The following is a 19,104-nucleotide window of genomic DNA, read 5'->3' as shown; positions in this document are numbered from 1 at the left end:
GGCTGAATTTGTTGAATCTTTTAGCATGTTATAATTAGAAAGTGTACTTTCTAATCAGGATACCAAATATGAAGCACATTTTTTAAAAATAAGAAAAAACAATAACCTTGTAACATTTTCGCCCACGTTTCTTCAACACTCCGTGGCTTGCATAGGCTGCTGATAAATTTCTGGTCACAATTCAAAGTGTTGGTCATGACCTTTAAAGTCCTACATGGCACTGGACCAGAGTACCTCCGGAACCGCCTGCTACCGCACGAATCCCAGCGACTGATAAAGTCCCACAGAGTTGACCTTCTCTGGGTCCCGTCGACTAAACAATGTCGTTTGGCAGGCCCCAGGGGAAGAGCCTTCTCTGTGGCGGCCCCGGCCCTCTGGAACCAACACCCCCGGAGATTAGAACTGCTCCCACCCTCCCTGTCTTTTGTAAACTACTCAAGACTCACTTATACCCCCAGGCTTTTTTAATACTTTGTTTTATGTTTGGTATGAATGTGCTGTTTGGTTTTTTAAATAATGATAGGGTTTTATATGTTTTTTAATATTAGATTTGTTCTACTACTATATTGTTTTTATTATTGTTGTGAGCCGCCCCGAGTCTTCGGAGAGGGGCGGAAATCAAATCAAATCAAATCAAATCAAATCAAATCAAATCAAATCAAATCAAATCAAATCAAATCAAATCAAATCAAATCAAATCAAATCAAATCAAATCAAATCAAATCAAATCAAATCAAATCAAATCAAATCAATAAATTTTGAAATATTTCAACAATGGGTGACTTTCTGGGACTGAGAAGCCATTTTGTCTTTTCATCCCTGCCTCAAAGCTGAATAAATGTTAAATAAATATTCACAGATTGATTGACTATATAATAGCTTAGTGTTGCCTTTCACACGCCTTGGATTTATTTCTGTTGTCCACCTCCACTTACTACCTCACTGTTTGTCATATTGCTGATTAGTTCTTAAAAATAGGGGGCTTTACGTAACATTCATTCCGTGTGTGCCTTCACCCTCAGTGACGCTAACTGTATATAATGAACGTACATCATATGCTAATTACAAGCTTTTCTGCTGCCAGTGTTGGGGGAAAGGAGCAGAAAACATCTCCAGTTTTCCAAAGATACCGATATTAAAATAATTGACTACATCCTCGTTCACACTTGTCACTTTAGCTCTAGTGGTGGGTTTTTATGAGGAACTACATCTTCTTTTTTGACTCAGATCCAGCCTGGGGTAGAAGAAAAGCAGGTATCAGTTGCTAGGCAACTACTGGATTCTAGGGTAAAGATGGGTATCAAATGTTTCCTAGCAACCATGATGAGATTTCTCCTCCCCTTCATCCAAGACATGTGTTTGACTGAGTGTTACCTTTATTTGTTACCTCAATTTTGTTCCTCAAAGTGATTTCTAAAAGTACTTCTAACTTGGATGGAGGTCACTCTTTGTCAGGTGGACCAGGTGAAATTGAAGCCTTATTTGAAAAGAAACCATCACCAAAACAACATATAAGATAGAAAAAAACCCTTGCTCTTTCTAATGAAGATGATTGAAGGTGATGAAACAGAACTCTCTGTTTTCTCACCTTCAATCGTCTTCATTTTTATTTCAGTAGCAAGGGCACTTTTTTTCCTATCACATATGTTGATTTTGTGATGGTTTCTTTTCAAATAAGGCTGCAAAAATTAGTCAAGTGGAAACCTGGTCCACTTGACAAAGAATGACCCATGGGCAATCTGTCAACTGCAGATGTTGCTAACCTCAAGATTCTCATATCTTTTACTGTTGGTACAACTGATGGGAGTTTTTTTAGCAACAACTGAACCATTCACCAGTTCTCCAGGCTTGGTCTAATACTTTACCAATTCATATCTAATTGGCCTTCCTCTTTTCTTCCTTTGGTTTCATTTATGGTCTAGAAAGCTTAGAACTATGTCGCCTAAAACACGATCTAAGTATTGCCCACAAGATCATATGCTGCAGCGTTCTACCTGTCAATGACTATTTCAGCTTCAATCGCAACAACACAAGAGCACGCAGCAGATTCAAACTTAATATTAACCGCTCCAAACTTGACTGTAAAAATATGATTTCAACAATGGAGTTGTCGAAGCGTGGAACTCATTACCTGAGTCAGTAGTGGTAACCCCTAACCCCCAACATTTTCCCCTTAGACTATCCACGATTGACCTCTCCAGGTTCCTTAGAGGTCAGTAAGGGGCGTGCATAAGTGCACCAGTGTGCCTTCCGTCCCCTGTCCAATTGTCTCTCCTTATCTCATTTATCTTTTCTTCCTTTCTAATATGTTCACCTATACTTTTATATCTTTTCTTCTATTCTTTTCTTTACTTATATTATTACATTTCTTTCTCTTCAATGTGTATTATGTATTGGACAAAATAAATAAATAAATAAATTAATTAATTAATTTGACATTTTAAATTAGTTTTTCATTATCTCTTTCCACACTACTTCTATTTGCTTTATTCTTTAAATAAAAGACTGAAAATTCTGGTACCTTATAACGGGTGTAAAACCCGCGTCATCATGTGATATAGCTTGACTTCCCCCCCATTTGCTAAACCGGGGGTGGGCGTGGCCAGTGTGTGGCGCATCTGGCTAGTGGGCCACAAGTTTGACACCCTGCCTTATTATATTATTTCTAATGGATAACATTTGAGTCTTCGGAGAGGGGCGGCATACAAATCTAAGTAATAAATAAATAATAATAAATAAATTTTCAGGTCTTTGTCCTTCCACTTAGTCCCAAAAGTTTTATACACAATGCCCTTTCCATTGTATAAACTGGTGGGTTTTTTTCAAATTAAGAGGAATTTTTTTTTTTTAATCATTTTAAAAAAATTACATTTAAATCAAAATCCCTTTTTGTTGTCTATTTTTGGAAGATTGATACACGGAGCATGAAATGAGATTGCTGGTGCTTGTCAGAAATTAACAGCTGCCAAGGTGAACTGTGGTGCTTTCGCAAGGAATTGTTGCATCTCAGTAATGTCTCTGCTCAGGAGTTCAATAAGGGGGGAGTAATCTCATTTACCCTGTGATGTCATTCCCTTTTTGTTATAGGAGTCTATTTTAAGGCTCCCAAAAGTTTTCTGCCTGTAGATGAAGCTGTGGTATTAAAAATGCCTGCAGGAGGCACAGTTGGTCTTTCAAACAATGAAAATTCAGAAACCAACCAATTATTGCAGTCTCTCTTCTGGATGCAAAACAAACCTTGTTGATATCTCTCTCAGTCCCCAAACTGCCTATTCTGATTACTGCATGATAGCAAGTTCCATTTTTTTAAAAAAAATATTGTATTTCTATTACTGTATTTGTGTAACTAGCCCATCAGCAAATTTGTATATACAGTAATAGAAACATAGAAACATAGAAGACTGACGGCAGAAGAAAACCTCATGGTCCATCTAGTCTGCCTTTATACTATTTCCTGTATTTTATCTTACAATGGATATATGTTTATCCCAGGCATGTTTAAATTCAGTTACTGTGGATTTACCAACCACGTCTGCTGGAAGTTTGTTCCAAGGATCTACTACTCTTTCAGTAAAATAATATTTTCTCATGTTGCCTTTGATCTTTCCCCCACCTAACTTCAGATTGTGTCCCCTTGTTCTTGTGTTCACTTTCCTATTAAAAACACTTCCCTCCTGAACCTTATTTAGCCCTTTAATATATTTAAATGTTTCGATCATGTCCCCCCTTTTCCTCTGTCCTCCAGACTATACAGATTGAGTTCATTAAGTCTTTCCTGATACGTTTTATACTTAAGACCTTCCACCATTCTTGTAGCCCATCTTTGGACCCGTTCAATTATGTCAATATCTTTTTGTAGGTGAGGTCTCCAGAACTGAACACAGTACTCCAAATGTGGTCTCACCAGCGCTCTATATAAGGGGATCACAATCTCCCTCTTCCTGCTTGTTATACCTCTAGCTATGCAGCCAAGCATCCTACTTGCTTTTCCTACCGCCCGACCACACTGCTCACCCATTTTGAGACTGTCAGAAATCACTACCCCTAAATCCTTCTCTTCTGAATTTTTTCTAACGCAGAACTGCCTCGTTTTTCACGGGGGATGCGTTCCATGACCACCCGTGAAAAACGAATTTCCGTGAAGTAGAGGAAAGATATTTTTTATGTATTTAACAAGTATTTGGACTTTTAAAACCCACCTTTTGCATTAAACAGTCGTTCTATAATGTTTCTCAGCTGGAACTACATGTGATATCCTACCAGTTTCTTTAATAGAGTACAGTAGTACTGTAGAAGAATTTTATGAATTTTCAATGGATTTAAAATTTTCAATGGATTTAGTGGATTTAAGCCCCCTTTGAAAACCCGTGAAGTAGCGAATCCGCAAAAGATGAACCGTGCAGTAGCGAGGGATTACTGTATATCTAATTGTTCTACTTTCTTGGAAGTACAGTACTTCTCTACCTCAAACTGCTATTGTATTTTCTCATTTTTCAATATGCCGTCACTTTTACTTGTATTAATTGAGAAAGGAAAAGAGTTTATATATACACAGTGCAATGCAGTACGTCATGGTTGCAAGTAGCATAGCAAACAAAACCCTGAGGCAGGCAATTTCCTCAAATAATAGGTTTATTGAATATGTCATATTGGCACAGGCTGGTGAAAACCGACTTTGATTCTTCCCACAGTTTTCATCTTTTATTAAAAATAAAAGTTTGCAACTTTCTCTAAATAATCAGTCACATGGTCCAGTCAGGATACTGTCCAGTTACTAGGTGACTCCAGTCATCTCCTTCCCAGCACCTGCAGAAATGTCCTTGGTTCCCAAGAGAAAGTATTTTGTTTTGACTACATCATCCCTTTCCCTTCTGTCCTCCAGACTATACAGATTGAGTTCATTAAGTCTTTCCTGATAAGTTTTATCCTTAAGACCTTCTGCCCGTCTTTGGAACCGTTCAATTTTATTAATATATTTTTGTAGGTGAGGTGTCTCCAGAACTGAACACAGTATTCCAAATGGGGTCTCATTAGCGCTCTATATAGCGGAATCACAATCTCCCTCTTCTTGCTTGTTATACCTCTAGCTATGCAGCCAAGCATTCTATTTGCTTTCCCTACCCCCTGACCGCACTGTTCACTCATTTGGAGACTTTCAGAAATGACTACCTCTAAATTTTTCTCTTCTGAAGTTTTTACTAACAAAACTTTTTATCTCTTTATTTATATTACAGAGTATTTATATCTTCTCTTGGTCTTTGCATTTGAGCTTCCTGTTCCTGTGCAAGAACATGTATTCTGAACCTCATAGCTGGGTCTGTAGGTTGTCCCAGGTTTGGTTGAAGTTTGAAGGAGGTGGTGCAGCTGAGATGATGCAATAAAGGAGCTTGTGTTCTGAAAGGTGTTGAGCAATTCCTATTAGGGCTGAGGGCTAATCCCGCCTTTGTTCAGACCTTGCTGCAGAGAATTTGCCCAGGTTCGCCTGGTGCGCCAGTTGCGGCCCTACTTGGACCGGGAGTCATTGCTCACAGTCACTCATGCCCTCATCACCTCGAGGCTCGACTACTGTAACGCTCTCTACATGGGGCTACCTTTGAAAAGTGTTCGGAAACTTCAGATCGTGCAGAATGCAGCTGCGAGAGCAATTATGGGCTTCTCTAAGTATGCCCATATCACTCCAACACTCCGCAGTCTGCATTGGTTGCCGATCAGTTTCCGGTCACAATTCAAAGTGTTGGTTATGACCTATAAAGCCCTTCATGGCACCGGACCAGAATATCTCCGGGACCGCCTTCTGCCGCACGAATCCCAGCGACCGGTTCGGTCCCACAGAGTTGGCCTTCTCCGGGTCCCGTTGACCAAACAATGTCGTATGGCGGGACCCAGGGGAAGAGCCTTCTCTGTGGCGGCTCCGACCCTCTGGAATCAGCTCCCCCCCTGAGATTAGAATTGCCCCCACCCTCCTTGCCTTTCGCAAACTTCTTAAAACCCACCTCTGCCGTCAGGCATGGGGGAACTGAAACATCTCCCCCTTGCCCATGTTGTTTTGCTGTTAGATTGATTGTATGCGTGTTTTTTAATATTCTGGGGCTGTTTTTTATGAATTTTTTTAGTTTAAAATTGTAATTGGATTGGTGGGTATTGGATTTGTTATTATGTACTGTTTTTACCCTGTTGTGAGCCGCACCGAGTTTGCGGAGAGGGGAGGCATATAAATCCAATAAATCTAATCTAATCTAATCTAATTTGCTTATGAATAGAGCTCGCGATCTTTTTATATCTTAAGTGATGACATCTACTAAGAGCTGTTAAGAAAGGTGGGGGCTATTAAGCATGAGTCTTCTTCCTGCATGTAACAAAACATGTTTCCAGGGAAATATAATATTCTGCCTTTTTAATATTTCTCAAAACATTTCATTCTCCTAGGAGAGGGTGTAAAGTATGTGAACATTCTTTCTTATCCAGATCTAAATATGTATTTTAAACTGGCCCTCTGGATAGAGGCCCATCAACCATCCCACTCAAATTGTACATATAAGTTAATTCTGCCTTCAAAAATATCAGGATTGACATTTCTGTGTTAATCCCCATTTATAAGATGAAGAAGATGTTCACTCATCAATTGGATAGTTTCCTTGGATGAAACTTTTGGTAGTTTCCCACAACTAAAAGTGATTTCTTTTGAAGTACAATTTGTAGAATTCTCTTCCTATGATGCAACTAGATGAACTAATTCTACTTAACTGTAAGACTGTGTAACAGAATCTGGCAACTATAAAATACAAGTTTCCCATTGCCACTTTTAATTGCATGAACCATTCTTCCTACTTTTTTTTCTTTTTGGTGTGAATTTTAGCTACTGGGGGCTCCTGTCACTCTTATCTCATTTTGTCCTTTCGCTTTCCATTTTTTTTCCAAGTCATCCACACATTGCATTGCAATACCATACTTTAAGACAGGTTTTCAAACTTGGCAAATTTAAGATTTGTTGACTTCAACTCCCAGAATTCTCCAGCCAACTGGCTGAAGAATTCTGGGAATTGATGTCCACAAGTCTTAACGTTGTCACGTTTGGGTCTCCCTGCTTTAAGAGCAAAAATAGACATGTTTCAAACATGGCAAGATAAATGTGGAGATGTGGAAATGGAGCCTTACGAATAGGAACGAAGTGGAATTTGATATATACAGTGGTACCTCTTGATACGAACCCCTCGCCATACGAACAATCCGAGATACGAACCTGGGGTTCGGACATTTTTTGCCTCTTCTTCCGAACTTTTTCCGTCTTACGAACCCGCCGCCCGAACGCTGAACCTGGAAGTTTGGCAAAAGTTCGGGTTCGGGTGGCTGCCGAGAAGCCCCGCCGCCCGGCTGTTGCTTTTTGAAACAGCCGGGAGGCTTCTTCGTGTCCTCGGCGGCCTCCCGAAAGCTGAACCCAGAAGTTTGGCAAAAGTTCGGGTTTGGCGTTCGGGTTCGGGAGGACGCCGAGAAGCCCCCCGGCTGTTTCAAAAGGTGACAGCCAGATGGCGGGGCTTCTTGGCGGCCACCCGAACCTGACGTTTTGCCGAATTTCCAGGTTTGGCATTGGGAGAACGCTGAGAAGCGCTCGGCTGTTTCAAAAGGTGACAGCCGGGCGGCGGGGCTTCTCGGCGGCCACCCGAACCTGAAGTTTTGCCGAACCTCTGGGTTCGACATTGGGAGAACGCTGAGAAACGCCCGGCTATTTCAAAAGGTGACAGCCAAGTGGCGGTGTTTTTTTGCGTTTTTTTTCTTGTACGCATTAATTCATTTTACATTGTTTCCTATGGTCAACAATGTTTCATCTTACGAACTTTTCACCTTACAAACCTCCTCCGGGAACCAATTAAGTTCGTAAGATGAGGTATTACTGTATATCCTTGAAAAGAGGAAACTGAAGAGCAATATGGTAGCACAGAAAGAATGTCACTCAGGAGATCAAGAAAGCAGGATAAAGAATAAAGATCTTAAGTTGCTGGAAACTTCCTAATAGTAAGATCTATTGGATGGTGGAACTAATTGTTGCTGCCAGTGTAGTTAATTAATATTTCAAGAGCTGTGGTAGGATTATTTCTCTTTTGTGGCTTTTTGTAGCTGCTTCTATTCTATGTACCACCAAACGTTTGCTATGGGAATTAAGTAGTTATTAAATAAAATCAATTATCGAAAGAATTGGTGCACTCCCCATTCAAAAGCTGATTGATGTTGGATATACTTTAATTGGGATTCTTGCAGTGAGTAAGTGGCTGGGTGGTCTCTATAATCCCTCCTAACATTCTGATTCTATGATTCATCTAATATTTAATCAAAATTTGCTTCCCTGTGGTTTCTACATTGTTTTTAATCCTGCTCTTAACGATAATAACTAAGAGGTCTGTTTCATTTTTGTGTGAAACTCTTTTCACATTTTTTTTAAAATGGCAAGTTTAATTTGTTCTTTTTACCCAGCTATAATAACAATAATTAAATAAATTCATTTCTGGAGATTCAACAATATTGGTTTCGTAAACCGTAAAGGAGTGTTTGTGAGATTATAAATGGCAATAGATTTATTGTTGCGTTTTGTATTCTAGTCACGCTGATAAAAAGGAGTAGGAGTTACTGTTCCTATACAGATTTATTGAAACCTTTAAAATATCAGGTCAGGTGAGAGGTTTCCTATCTCTCTGCTTAATTTACAACTCAATATATGTTCCAGTATTGTTAAAGACATCAGCCAAAAAAGAGAGACTAAACTGCATTAAATAGTTCTTGTTTGTAGAAATAAACTGAGTTAGAAACATAGAAGACTGACGGCAGAAAAAGACCTTGTGATCCATCTAGTCTGCCCTTATACTATTTCCTGTATTTTATCTTAGGGTGGATATATGTTCAATTACTGTGGATTTACCAACCACGTCTGCTGGAGGTTTGTTCCAATGATCTACTACTCTTTCAGTAAAATAATATTTTCTCATGTTGCCTTTGATCTTTCCCCCAACTAACTTCAGATTGTGTCCCCTTTTTCTTGTGTTCACTTTCCTATTAAAAACACTTCCCTCCTGAACCTTATTTAACCCTTTAACATATTTAAATGTTTCGATCATGTCCCCCCTTTCCCTTCTGTCCTCCAGACTATACAGATTGAGTTCATTAAGTCTTTCCTGATACGTTTTATGCTTAAGACCTTCCACCATTCTTGTAGCCCGTTCAATTTTACCAATATCTTTTTGTAGGTGAGGTCTCCAGAACTGAACACAGTATTCCAAATGTGGTCTCACCAGCGCTCTATATAAGGGGATCACAATCTCCCTCTTCCTGCTTGTTATACCTCTAGCTATGCAGCCAAGCATCCTACTTGCTTTTCCTACCGCCTGACCACACTGCTCACCCATTTTGAGACTCAGAAATCACTACCCCTAAATCCTTCTCTTCTGAAGTTTTTGCTAACACAGAACTGCCAATGCAATCTAACTTATCTGGAACAGAACATGGGCAGTTAGTGAAATCTAATAAACCAGACTATGCTGGAAGCTTAAGTGAATCATTGGTCTTGAAATCATCAAAGGTGTCCATGGCCTACATTGCTTTTCCTAGAGGGATTAAATTCTTGATATACCAGTCAGCTTGAAAGATCAAGAGACAATGAACACCATTAAGTTCTCTGCCCCAGGAGCCGAAAGTTCTTGGCAATAAGCTTGCAATAACAAATACAGTATTTTGCATGGTAGGGAAGCTAAACTCGTTCTAAAAAGGTTGGGAAGGGAAGAAGGAACAGCTCTTAGCCTTGCATTATGGAAATTTTGGACAATGGATAAAATAGTAAACTATGTTGAAACCATGTAGAGGAATCACACCCCGTTGGCAGATATAATTTTATCCTTCGAACTATTACTTACTCGGAAGGAATGCGATAATATTTACAAAATACTATAACTATGGAAGGTTTCCTAAAATGACTGTGTTGCTATAAAATCCATTTGGTTAGATTTTTCTACCTAAGGTCATTTCGATTGTGCCTTGGAACTTGTAATCCTAATTATATGATTTATTGCTTTTATATCCAGCTTTTCTTTTGGACGTATAAAGAAACATTCAAGTAGGTAATACAAGCATTCTAAATTTCCTCTTTTAGGTTGGATTGTGATAGGCCCAGAATCAATCTGTAAGATAGATGGTCCAATGGAGTCTTGAAATTGTATCTCCCCAGTTCATATCCAATTCCATATCCATTCCACTTCACTCTGCTGGATCTCCAAACCATCATGTTTTACTGCGTCCTCAAGAACTTAAACCCGCAAGAACATTTTTTAGAAACATAGAAACATAGAAGATTGATGGCAGAAAAAGTTCTCATGGTCCATCTAGTCTGCTCTTATACTATTTCCTCTATTTTATCTTAGGATGGATCTATGTTTATCCCAGGCATGTTTAAATTCAGTTACTGTGGATTTACCAACCACGTCTGCTGGAAGTTTGTTCCATTTCGGTAAAACAATGTTTTCTTACGTTGCTCCTGTTCTTTCCCCCAACTAATATCAGATTGTGTCCCCTTGTTCTTGTGTTCACTTTCCTATTAGAAACACTTCCCTCCTGAACCTTATTTAACCCTTTAACATATTTAAATGTTTCGATCATGTCCCCCCTTTCCCTTCTGTCCTCCAGACTATACAGATTGAGTTCATTAAATCTTTCCTGATAAGTTTTATGCTTAAGACTTTTCACCATTTTTGTAGCCCGTCCAATTTTACCCATACCTTTTTGTAGGTGAGGTCTCCGGAACTGAACACAGTATTCCAAATGTGGTCTCACCAGCGCTCCATACAGCAGAATCACAATCTGTCTCTTTCTGCTTGTTATACCTCTAGTTTAGTTTAGTTTAGTTTAATCAGATTTGTATGCCGCCCCTCTCTGCAGACTCGGGGCGGCTCACAGCAACAGCAATACAAGACAAATCCAATATTAAATTAATTTTAAGAACACCACAAGTTAAAAACCAATCATACACACTAGCATACCATACACAAATTTTATAAGCCTAGGGGGAAGGAACATGTCAATTCCCCCATGCCTGACGACAGAGGTGGGTTTTAAGGAGCTTACGAAAGGCTAGGAGGGTGGGGGCAACTCTGATATCTGGGGGGAGTTGATTCCAAAGGGTTGGGGCCGCCACAGAGAAGGCTCTTCCCCTGGGTCCCGCCAAACGACATTGTTTAGTTGACGGGACCCGGAGAAGGCCAACTCTGTGGGACCTAACTGGTCGCTGGGATTCGTGCGGCAGAAGGCGGTCCCGGAGATATTCTGGTCCGGTGCCATGAAGGGCTTTATAGGTCATAACCAACACTTTGAATTGTGACCGGAAACTGATCGGCAACCAATGCTATGAAACCAAGCATTCTACTTGCTTTCCCTACCGCCTGACTGTACTGTTCACCCATTTTGGGACTGTCAGAAATCACTAACCCTAAATCCTTCTCTTGTGAATTTTTTGCTAACGCAGAACTGCCAATACAATACTCAATACAGTACAATACTTAATGTAATACAAATACTCAATACAATACTTTTGGCCTACTGAGTCTTGTACTTTAAACCCCAGGCCTTCCCTGGAGTTAGCACAACAGTTAAAAAAAGTTAATGAGAAAAGATAACCTCAGATATATTTTTCTCTAGATCAAGATGAATATGTAGTGCAATTTCTAGGAGCAAGAACATATTTACAGAAACCATCCACGATATATTAGATATTAGACTGTGGTTGAAACATTTTATTCCATCCTCTTTTTAAAGCTCATTGCAGTAAGTGTTATTTCTCTGGGTTGCCACTGGTACCTGAGACAGAAAGTAAATTGGAATAGCATTATGCGAAAATGATTACGTATAGTTGTGAAGATACGGTAATGAAACAGAATTGGTGAACTTTTGGGTAGTTAGCTCATTCTGATAGCAATCTAAAGGCAATAATAAGTGTTTATAGAAAATGGAAAGATTTGCACATTTTCTGGGTTTGTGTATGTTTTAAACTATCTAAAAGCTATTTTAAGGCTTCTGTATATTTCCTGATTCAAAATGGTTTGGAAAAATATGCTGCTGTATTTCATTTGGTGACCATATTTAGGAATGGTCATGAAGTGAAGCGATTGCTCAGTAAAACCCTGATTGTACTTAGGATCTTCAGTTTTCTGTTGCTTTGCATTATTTGCAAAAGTCATAATAAATATGAGGGTTGGTTGCAAAGTTACAATTTCATCACTGTCATAACTGTGAACGGCTCCTGTATGAGGCAATTATTACCTCTATTTTGGTATTAATAATAATAATGATAATGATAATAATGATGATGATGATGATGATGATAATAATAATAATAATAATAATAATAATAATAATAATAATAATAATTTATTAGATTTGTATGCGGCCCCTCTCCAGAGATTCGGAGCGGCTCACAACAACTCGGAGTGGCTCGCACCTGCCATTGTGTATTTAAATAAAAAAAAAATTAAGTTGCAGTTGGATGAACAAATGTGATAAAAACTACCAAACAGATAAAAAAATTGAAAGAATATTACATCTAAGTAAACTAAACATTAGCTAAAACTAATTAAGCAACATTTAGCCTGCCATATCGCTTAGTGTAATTTATTTTTTAAGATTTATTCCTGGTTTTTCTTCCAGAGTTTAAAGTACTGTAGTTCATATTATTCTCCTACTCTGTGAGAAAAGACTTTTCTGAAAGAGAATAACTGGCTTAAAGTTATCTAACCCTAAGGAACCCCTAACCCTAGTTCAACTCTTCAGTTACTATACTGCATTGGTATTATTCCTAGTCTTATTTTTTTCTTTCAGTATTTGTGCAGGGAGGAAGAATACATGTATTGTGTGTAGACTGGGGGTGAGAATCCAGTTCTACACTTGAAAAATACAATTCAGCGTTACTGTATTGAGGTCTCCCTGTGCTTTTCTATAAATTCTGTTGTTGCCGGAGGTCAGAAGCATTTGAGCATGATCTGGATAGCAATAGCAATAGCACTTAAACTTATATGCCTCTTTACAGTGCTTTTACAACCCTCTCTAAGCGGTTTACAGAGTCAGCATATTGCCCCCAACAATCTGGGTCCTTGTTTGACCCACTTCGGAAGGATGGAAGGTTGAATCAATCTTGAGCCTAGTGTGATTCGACATGCCGAATTCTAGGTAGCCGGCAGCCAGCAGAAGTAGCCTGCAATACCCCATTCTGACCACTATTATTTATTAGATTTGTATGCCGCCCCTCTCCGGAGACTCAGAGCGGCTCACAACACAAAACACGGTACAAATCTAATGATAAAAACAATTAAAAACCCTTAATATAAAAATAATCATACATCTCAAACAAACCTCGCGTAAAATGGAAATGGCCCGGGGGAATCAATTTCCCCATGCCTGACGTCAGAGGTGGGTTTTAAGGAGTTTGTAAAAGGCAAGGAGGGTGGGGGCAGTCCTAATCTCCGGGGGGAGTTGGTTCCAGAGGGTCGGGGCCGCCACAGAGAAGGCTCTTCTCCTGAGTCCCGCCAGATGACATTGTTTTGTCGACAGGACCCGGAGAAGGCCAACTCTGTGGGACCTAATCGGTCGCTGGGATTCGTACAGCAGAAGGCGGTCCCATAGATATTCTGGTCCAATGCCACCGTGGCTGATGGGATGTTGCAATGTTTCCCAGAATTTAAATGTTTTTCTTTTGCAGGTTTTTCGTATTTGTTTTAAGGGCTATGCCTTGCTTACTCTCGGCTAATAGTGCCGTGACTGTGAACATCATTAAACAATGACTCACTTTATATAGCATCTGTATAGCCCCTTTAACAATTATTTCTCTGCCGTCTCTTCTATGGCTCACCAGCTCTAATTTGACTTCTGAGCAACCAGCCTTGCACAACAACTTTCATACCTTTAAGAAATACCTCATGCTCCCTCTGTTCTTGTTTGTAAAGTCTCTCCCCCGGCCCCAACAGATGCTCACATTTTTGCCTGCATTATTTGGGCTCTCTCACGCAACAGGAACAGCATTCAAAATGCAAGCGGCGGCTTATAACTTGTCTGAGCATCGCTGAAAGATCCACCAGAATCCCTCATCACAAACGTTGGCTGCAGCGTCATGCCTTTCCCTGCAGAGCGATATTATTAGCTTCAAGTGTGTTTCTCCCCCTACTTATAGTTGCCAAAAAAATAGCAGGGGGGGGGGAGATGGCAAGGGATTGTGTAAGATCAACACATTGAGGTTCTTACTCTTTTCCCTGGTTTTTTTCCCCTTCCTTTAAAAAATTATTATTATTGACTGCAATCCTTGATAATGCATTATGGGCAAGGTGGAAATTTGATCTTTATTGACTGTGCCACCTCTGGGAATAAAGAAAATGGATGGGAACAAAAATAGTAATTGGAAATAGCTCCAGTGGAGGGAACCTGTCATGAGATGAATTGATTCAGCAGTGGCAGAAGTAGCGCTATTGATTGGGAGCCTTCAGTGAATTAAAAAGAGGGCCAGGCATCTAATGTGCCTCTTCCTTTTCTTGGGAAACTATGGATGGGTGAGAGAATAAAACAAAGAAGAGGAAATTTGCAGTTCTCTGGTTAGACCATTATTTCTCAAATATTATTATTATTATTATTATTATTATTATTATTATTATCATCATCATCATCATCATCATTATTATTATTATTATTATTATTATTATTATTATTTATTGGATTTGTATGCCGCCCCTCTCCGCAGACTCGGGGCGGCTAACAACAGCAGTAAAACAGTACAACAAAATCCAATACTAAAAAACAGTTAAAAACCCATTATATAAAAACCAGTCATACATACAAACATACCATGCATAAAATTGTAAAGGCCTAGGGGGAAAGTGTATCTTAGTTCCCCCATGCCTGGCGGCAGAGGTGGGTTTTAAGCAGCTTACGAAAGGCAAGGAGGGTAGGGGCAATTCTAATCTCTGGGGGGAGTTGGTTCCAGAGGGTCGGGGCCGCCACAGAGAAGGCTCTTCCTCTGGGTCCCACCAAGCGACATTGTTTGGTTGACGGGACCCGGAGAAGGCCAACTCTGTGGGACCTAACTGGTCGCTGGGATTCGTGCAGCAGAAGGCGGTCCCTGAGGTAATCTGGTCCAGTGCCATGAAGGGCTTTATAGGTCATAACCAACACTTTGAATTGTGACCGGAAACTGATCGGCAACCAATGCAGACTGCGGAGTGTTGGAGTAACGTGGGCATATTTGGGAAAGCCCATGATAGTTCTCGCAGCTGCATTCTGCACGATCTGAAGTTTCCGAACACTTTTCAAAGGTAGCCCCATGTAGAGAGCGTTACAGTAGTCGAGCCCCTGGGGGGGGTGCGGAGTGATGCCAGGGGGGCACATGATGTGACCCAGGGAACGTGCGCTTCTTTTTGCCACAGGGAGTAGGGATTTTTGTGCACCGAACTATAGCACAATATGCTATTAGCAATATCAAGAGATATGAAGTGCATATAACAAACCCTTAAGAGACACTATGTAAAAATATTTAACAGGAGTGAAAAGAAAGGAGGAGAGAGATGGAGATAATGTGACAAACATAAATCTCCTGAAAGCTAAGATGAGGAAATATGACGAAGCGTATGTAGCACTTGGCTTCACTGTGACTACGGTGGGAGACGAAGAAAGACCGGTATGTTTACTGTGTCTAAAAATATTGGCAGTGGACAGCATGACGCCAAATACATTAAAGTGTCACTTAAACTGATTACACTCTAATCACGCTGATAAGCCGCTTGAGTTTTTTCAGCGAAAACATGTTGAATATTGCAAACAATTGTCCTGGCGGAGAGTTGGGGGCATATGAAATGTTCAATTCTTCCTGGAGGGGAGGGGGTGCAACAGAAAATAATTGAGAAACACTGGGTTAGACAAAAAAAAAAGATTCACAAAGAGGCACAATAAAATTGCTGTCTCCTTTGGCGTCTGATTTTTAATAGTGAATGGGATCAGGACTTTTCCATGGGGAAGCAAGATGATGATGATATAATGAAGAAGAAGAAGAAGAAGAAGAAGAAGAGGAAGAACTAGGAGAACTGAACTGAGAAAATATTATTTTACTGAAAGAGTAGTAGATCCTTGGAACAAACTTCCAGCAGACGTGGTTGGTAAATCCACAGTAACTGAATTTAAACATGCCTGGGATAAACATAGATCCATCCTAAGATAAAATACAGAAAATAGTATAAGGGCAGACTAGATGGATCATGAGGTCTTTTTCTGCCGTCAGTCTTCTATGTTTCGAAGAAGAGGAAGAGGAAATTGGTGCAGACATTTGAAGATGAATGTAGAGGCTATAAATGCTGATTTTCAATTGTTGTTGCTTAAAAAATGTTTAAAAGGGAATGTGGGTGGGATTAAAGAAAACAAAAGTTTTAGGTCAAGAACACACAACTTGAGATCTCAGGGCCACTTGCATCTGTGAAAACTAAGAATTGTAGGGTTGGAACGTTGTTCTGGTCCAAGCTTAGAAATAATTCTGTTTTCAGTCCGATAAAACTGCATGCAAATGGGTAAATTACATAGATGACATTTATTGTCTGGTATCTCCAAATCATAGGCTAACTAAGAGATGAAATTCCTCAGATCTTATGTCCATAATCTGGCCCATTGCATGTAGGTGAAAAAAGATTCATTTCTCCCATCTGCAGGCAGTTGCATGGTCCTTTCTTAAGACTTAAAAATGGCTGTTGGGGAGCATGGCACAATTATCCAGCTGCCAAAGTAGAGTTCAATGGCCAATAGGATCACACAGATGAGGTCACGTATCATAAACTACATTACCCAGAGTGTAATCTGTTACTGCATTCCCCTAATGCGATTTCTTAAAGAAACAGCTCTTAGACTGAGCTAAATACAGTGGTATATCTACTTACGAACTTAATTCGTTCTGTGACCAGGTTCTTAAGTAGAATAGTTTGTAAGAAGAAGCAATTTTTCCCATAGGAATCAATGTAAAAGCAAATAATGTGTGCAATTGGGAAAACCACAGGGAGGGTGGAGGCTCTTTTTCCTCCCAAGAGATTTCTAGAGAGGCCCCATGGAGGCTTCTCCCTGCCTTTTCCGGACCTGTTTCCTCCCAGGAGATTCCTAGGGAGGCCCCACAGAGGCTTCTCTCTGTCTTTTCTGGTTACAGTTTTGGAGGCTCAGATTTGTAAGTGGAAAATGGTTCTTGAGAAGAGGCAAAAATATCTTGAACACCTGGTTCTTATCTAGAAAAGTTTGTAAGTAGAGGCGTTCTTAGGTAGAGGTACCACTGTATCTCTTTAGTCTATCAGCACAAGGATAATATAGTTTATCCCTCTGCAGTGTGGAGGAAACCAGTTAAACTATCCATGCGAGATGGCTTTCTATCTTCTTCAAAGCCTCCAATGATGGAGGACCTACAATATCCGCAAGATAATTCCATTATTATGACAGTCTAACAATTACACAGATTTTACATCATAAAGCTTTTTCTGAAATTTTGATGAAATGTAGGCCGTTGCAACTTAAACCCGTTACTTTTGGTCCTCATTTCTGTGGCCATGGACAATAGTTTTTGAGCATCCTTGAAAATATCTACAGACCCCTTCACGTCCTGGACATAAATTGTTTCAACTTCTACTCTCAAAATGACACTATATGACACTGCACACAAGAACAACTAGACTCAAGGACAATTCTTTCCCCGAGTGCCATCACTCTGCTTAACAACTAATTCCCACAACACTGTCAAGTAATTTACTAAGAGTGTAATATTATGATTTTTCTCTTCCTTACTAGTATCTATCTCTTCTCAATTATTACTACCGTGTTTCCCCGAAAGTAAGACAGTGTCTTACTTTCTTTTTATCCCCAAAAGCCCCACTATGTCTTACTTTCGGGGTATGTCTTATATTGTTAAAGGGGCACTGACAGCTAAAAAAAACTGTGTAAAATGTGTTTTTTTAGTGTATATGCATTTTACCTTCTGTGACGGGCGGGGGGGAGGTTTCTTTGGAGTAGGGACGTGCCCGAGTAAATTTGCAGAGGCGGCAGTGACAAGTGCAGGGGACGGCGCGGCGACGTATGGAGAGGGGGACGGTGCGGACGTGGGCAGGAGGCAGCGCGCAGCTAGATGAGAGGGAGGCGGCAATACCCCCGTGTTTCCCCGAAAGTAAGACATATGTCTTAGTTTCGGGGTACGGCTTATATTAGCCGACCCCCCTGAAACCCCCAATACGTCTTACAATCGGGGGTGTCTTACTATCGGGGAAACAGGGTATAACCATGTTGCTTGTATCTTTCAATTTATATTGCTTTTATTTGTTTCCTAATATGATTTGATAGCTTATTAGTAACCTCGACTACCACTAAGTGTGGTATCTTTTTATTCTTGATAAATGTATTTTATTCTCCTTATGTACACTGAGAGCATATACACCAAAGACAAATTCCTTGTGTGTCCAATCACACTTGGCCAATTTAAAAAATTCTATCTCCTTCCTTTTTGTACCAGGGCATGGATATCTAATTCTGTGGATACCTATGTGCCTCTCGGGGCCATTAATGTATGATATGATGTAGAAAGGGCATTACTGAGTCTTTCATCACATGATCTGAATGGTAAATCTTGCATCTTGCAAGTACACATCTTGACAACTTTGAATGACACAAACTAACTGTGGATTCCATTCCTTTTCTGTAGATTGTTATGGATTTTAAACATCCTGATGGGCGCACAGTTGCAGTGTTGCTGCCTCAGCGTAGTTTGCTAGTAATGTCTGGAGAATCCAGATACCTCTGGACCCATGGGTAAGAACTGGTATTCACTTTCCAATCTAATTATAAATTGGCAGTGTATTGTAGTAAGCTTTTATTTTTGTTAGCAATTAGTAACATAAACAGTCTATTTACCTTGTTAGTAAGATGCCTAAAAGACATGCCACCATCTTTTTTTTAATATTTTTTTTTAGCAATAGCACTTTTTATTTATTTATTTATTTATTTTTTAAATAATTTTTTTATTTTACAAATGTGACATGCAAGACAAAGGAAAAAACATACATAAAAACATATATATATATACAA

The 19,104-nt window shown here is 39.7% G+C and overlaps 1 protein-coding gene across 3 annotated transcripts in view; it reads left to right on the top strand.

Moving 5' to 3' along the window:
* Window positions 1–19,104, top strand: part of ALKBH8 (alkB homolog 8, tRNA methyltransferase) — an 89,355-nt gene that overhangs the window by 30,773 nt on the left and 39,478 nt on the right. For all 3 annotated transcript variants that reach the window (XM_070749729.1, XM_070749730.1, XM_070749728.1), the window contains exon 8: window positions 18,722–18,828. In XM_070749729.1, the coding sequence (XP_070605830.1) occupies window positions 18,722–18,828 (107 nt within the window). The remainder of the gene's footprint in view (window positions 1–18,721; window positions 18,829–19,104) is intronic.

Source organism: Erythrolamprus reginae, chromosome 4 (assembly GCF_031021105.1).
Source record: "Erythrolamprus reginae isolate rEryReg1 chromosome 4, rEryReg1.hap1, whole genome shotgun sequence".
NCBI lineage: Eukaryota > Metazoa > Chordata > Lepidosauria > Squamata > Dipsadidae > Erythrolamprus > Erythrolamprus reginae.
Note: the sequence above shows the minus strand (reverse complement) of the source record. Positions and strands in the feature narration are given on the sequence as shown.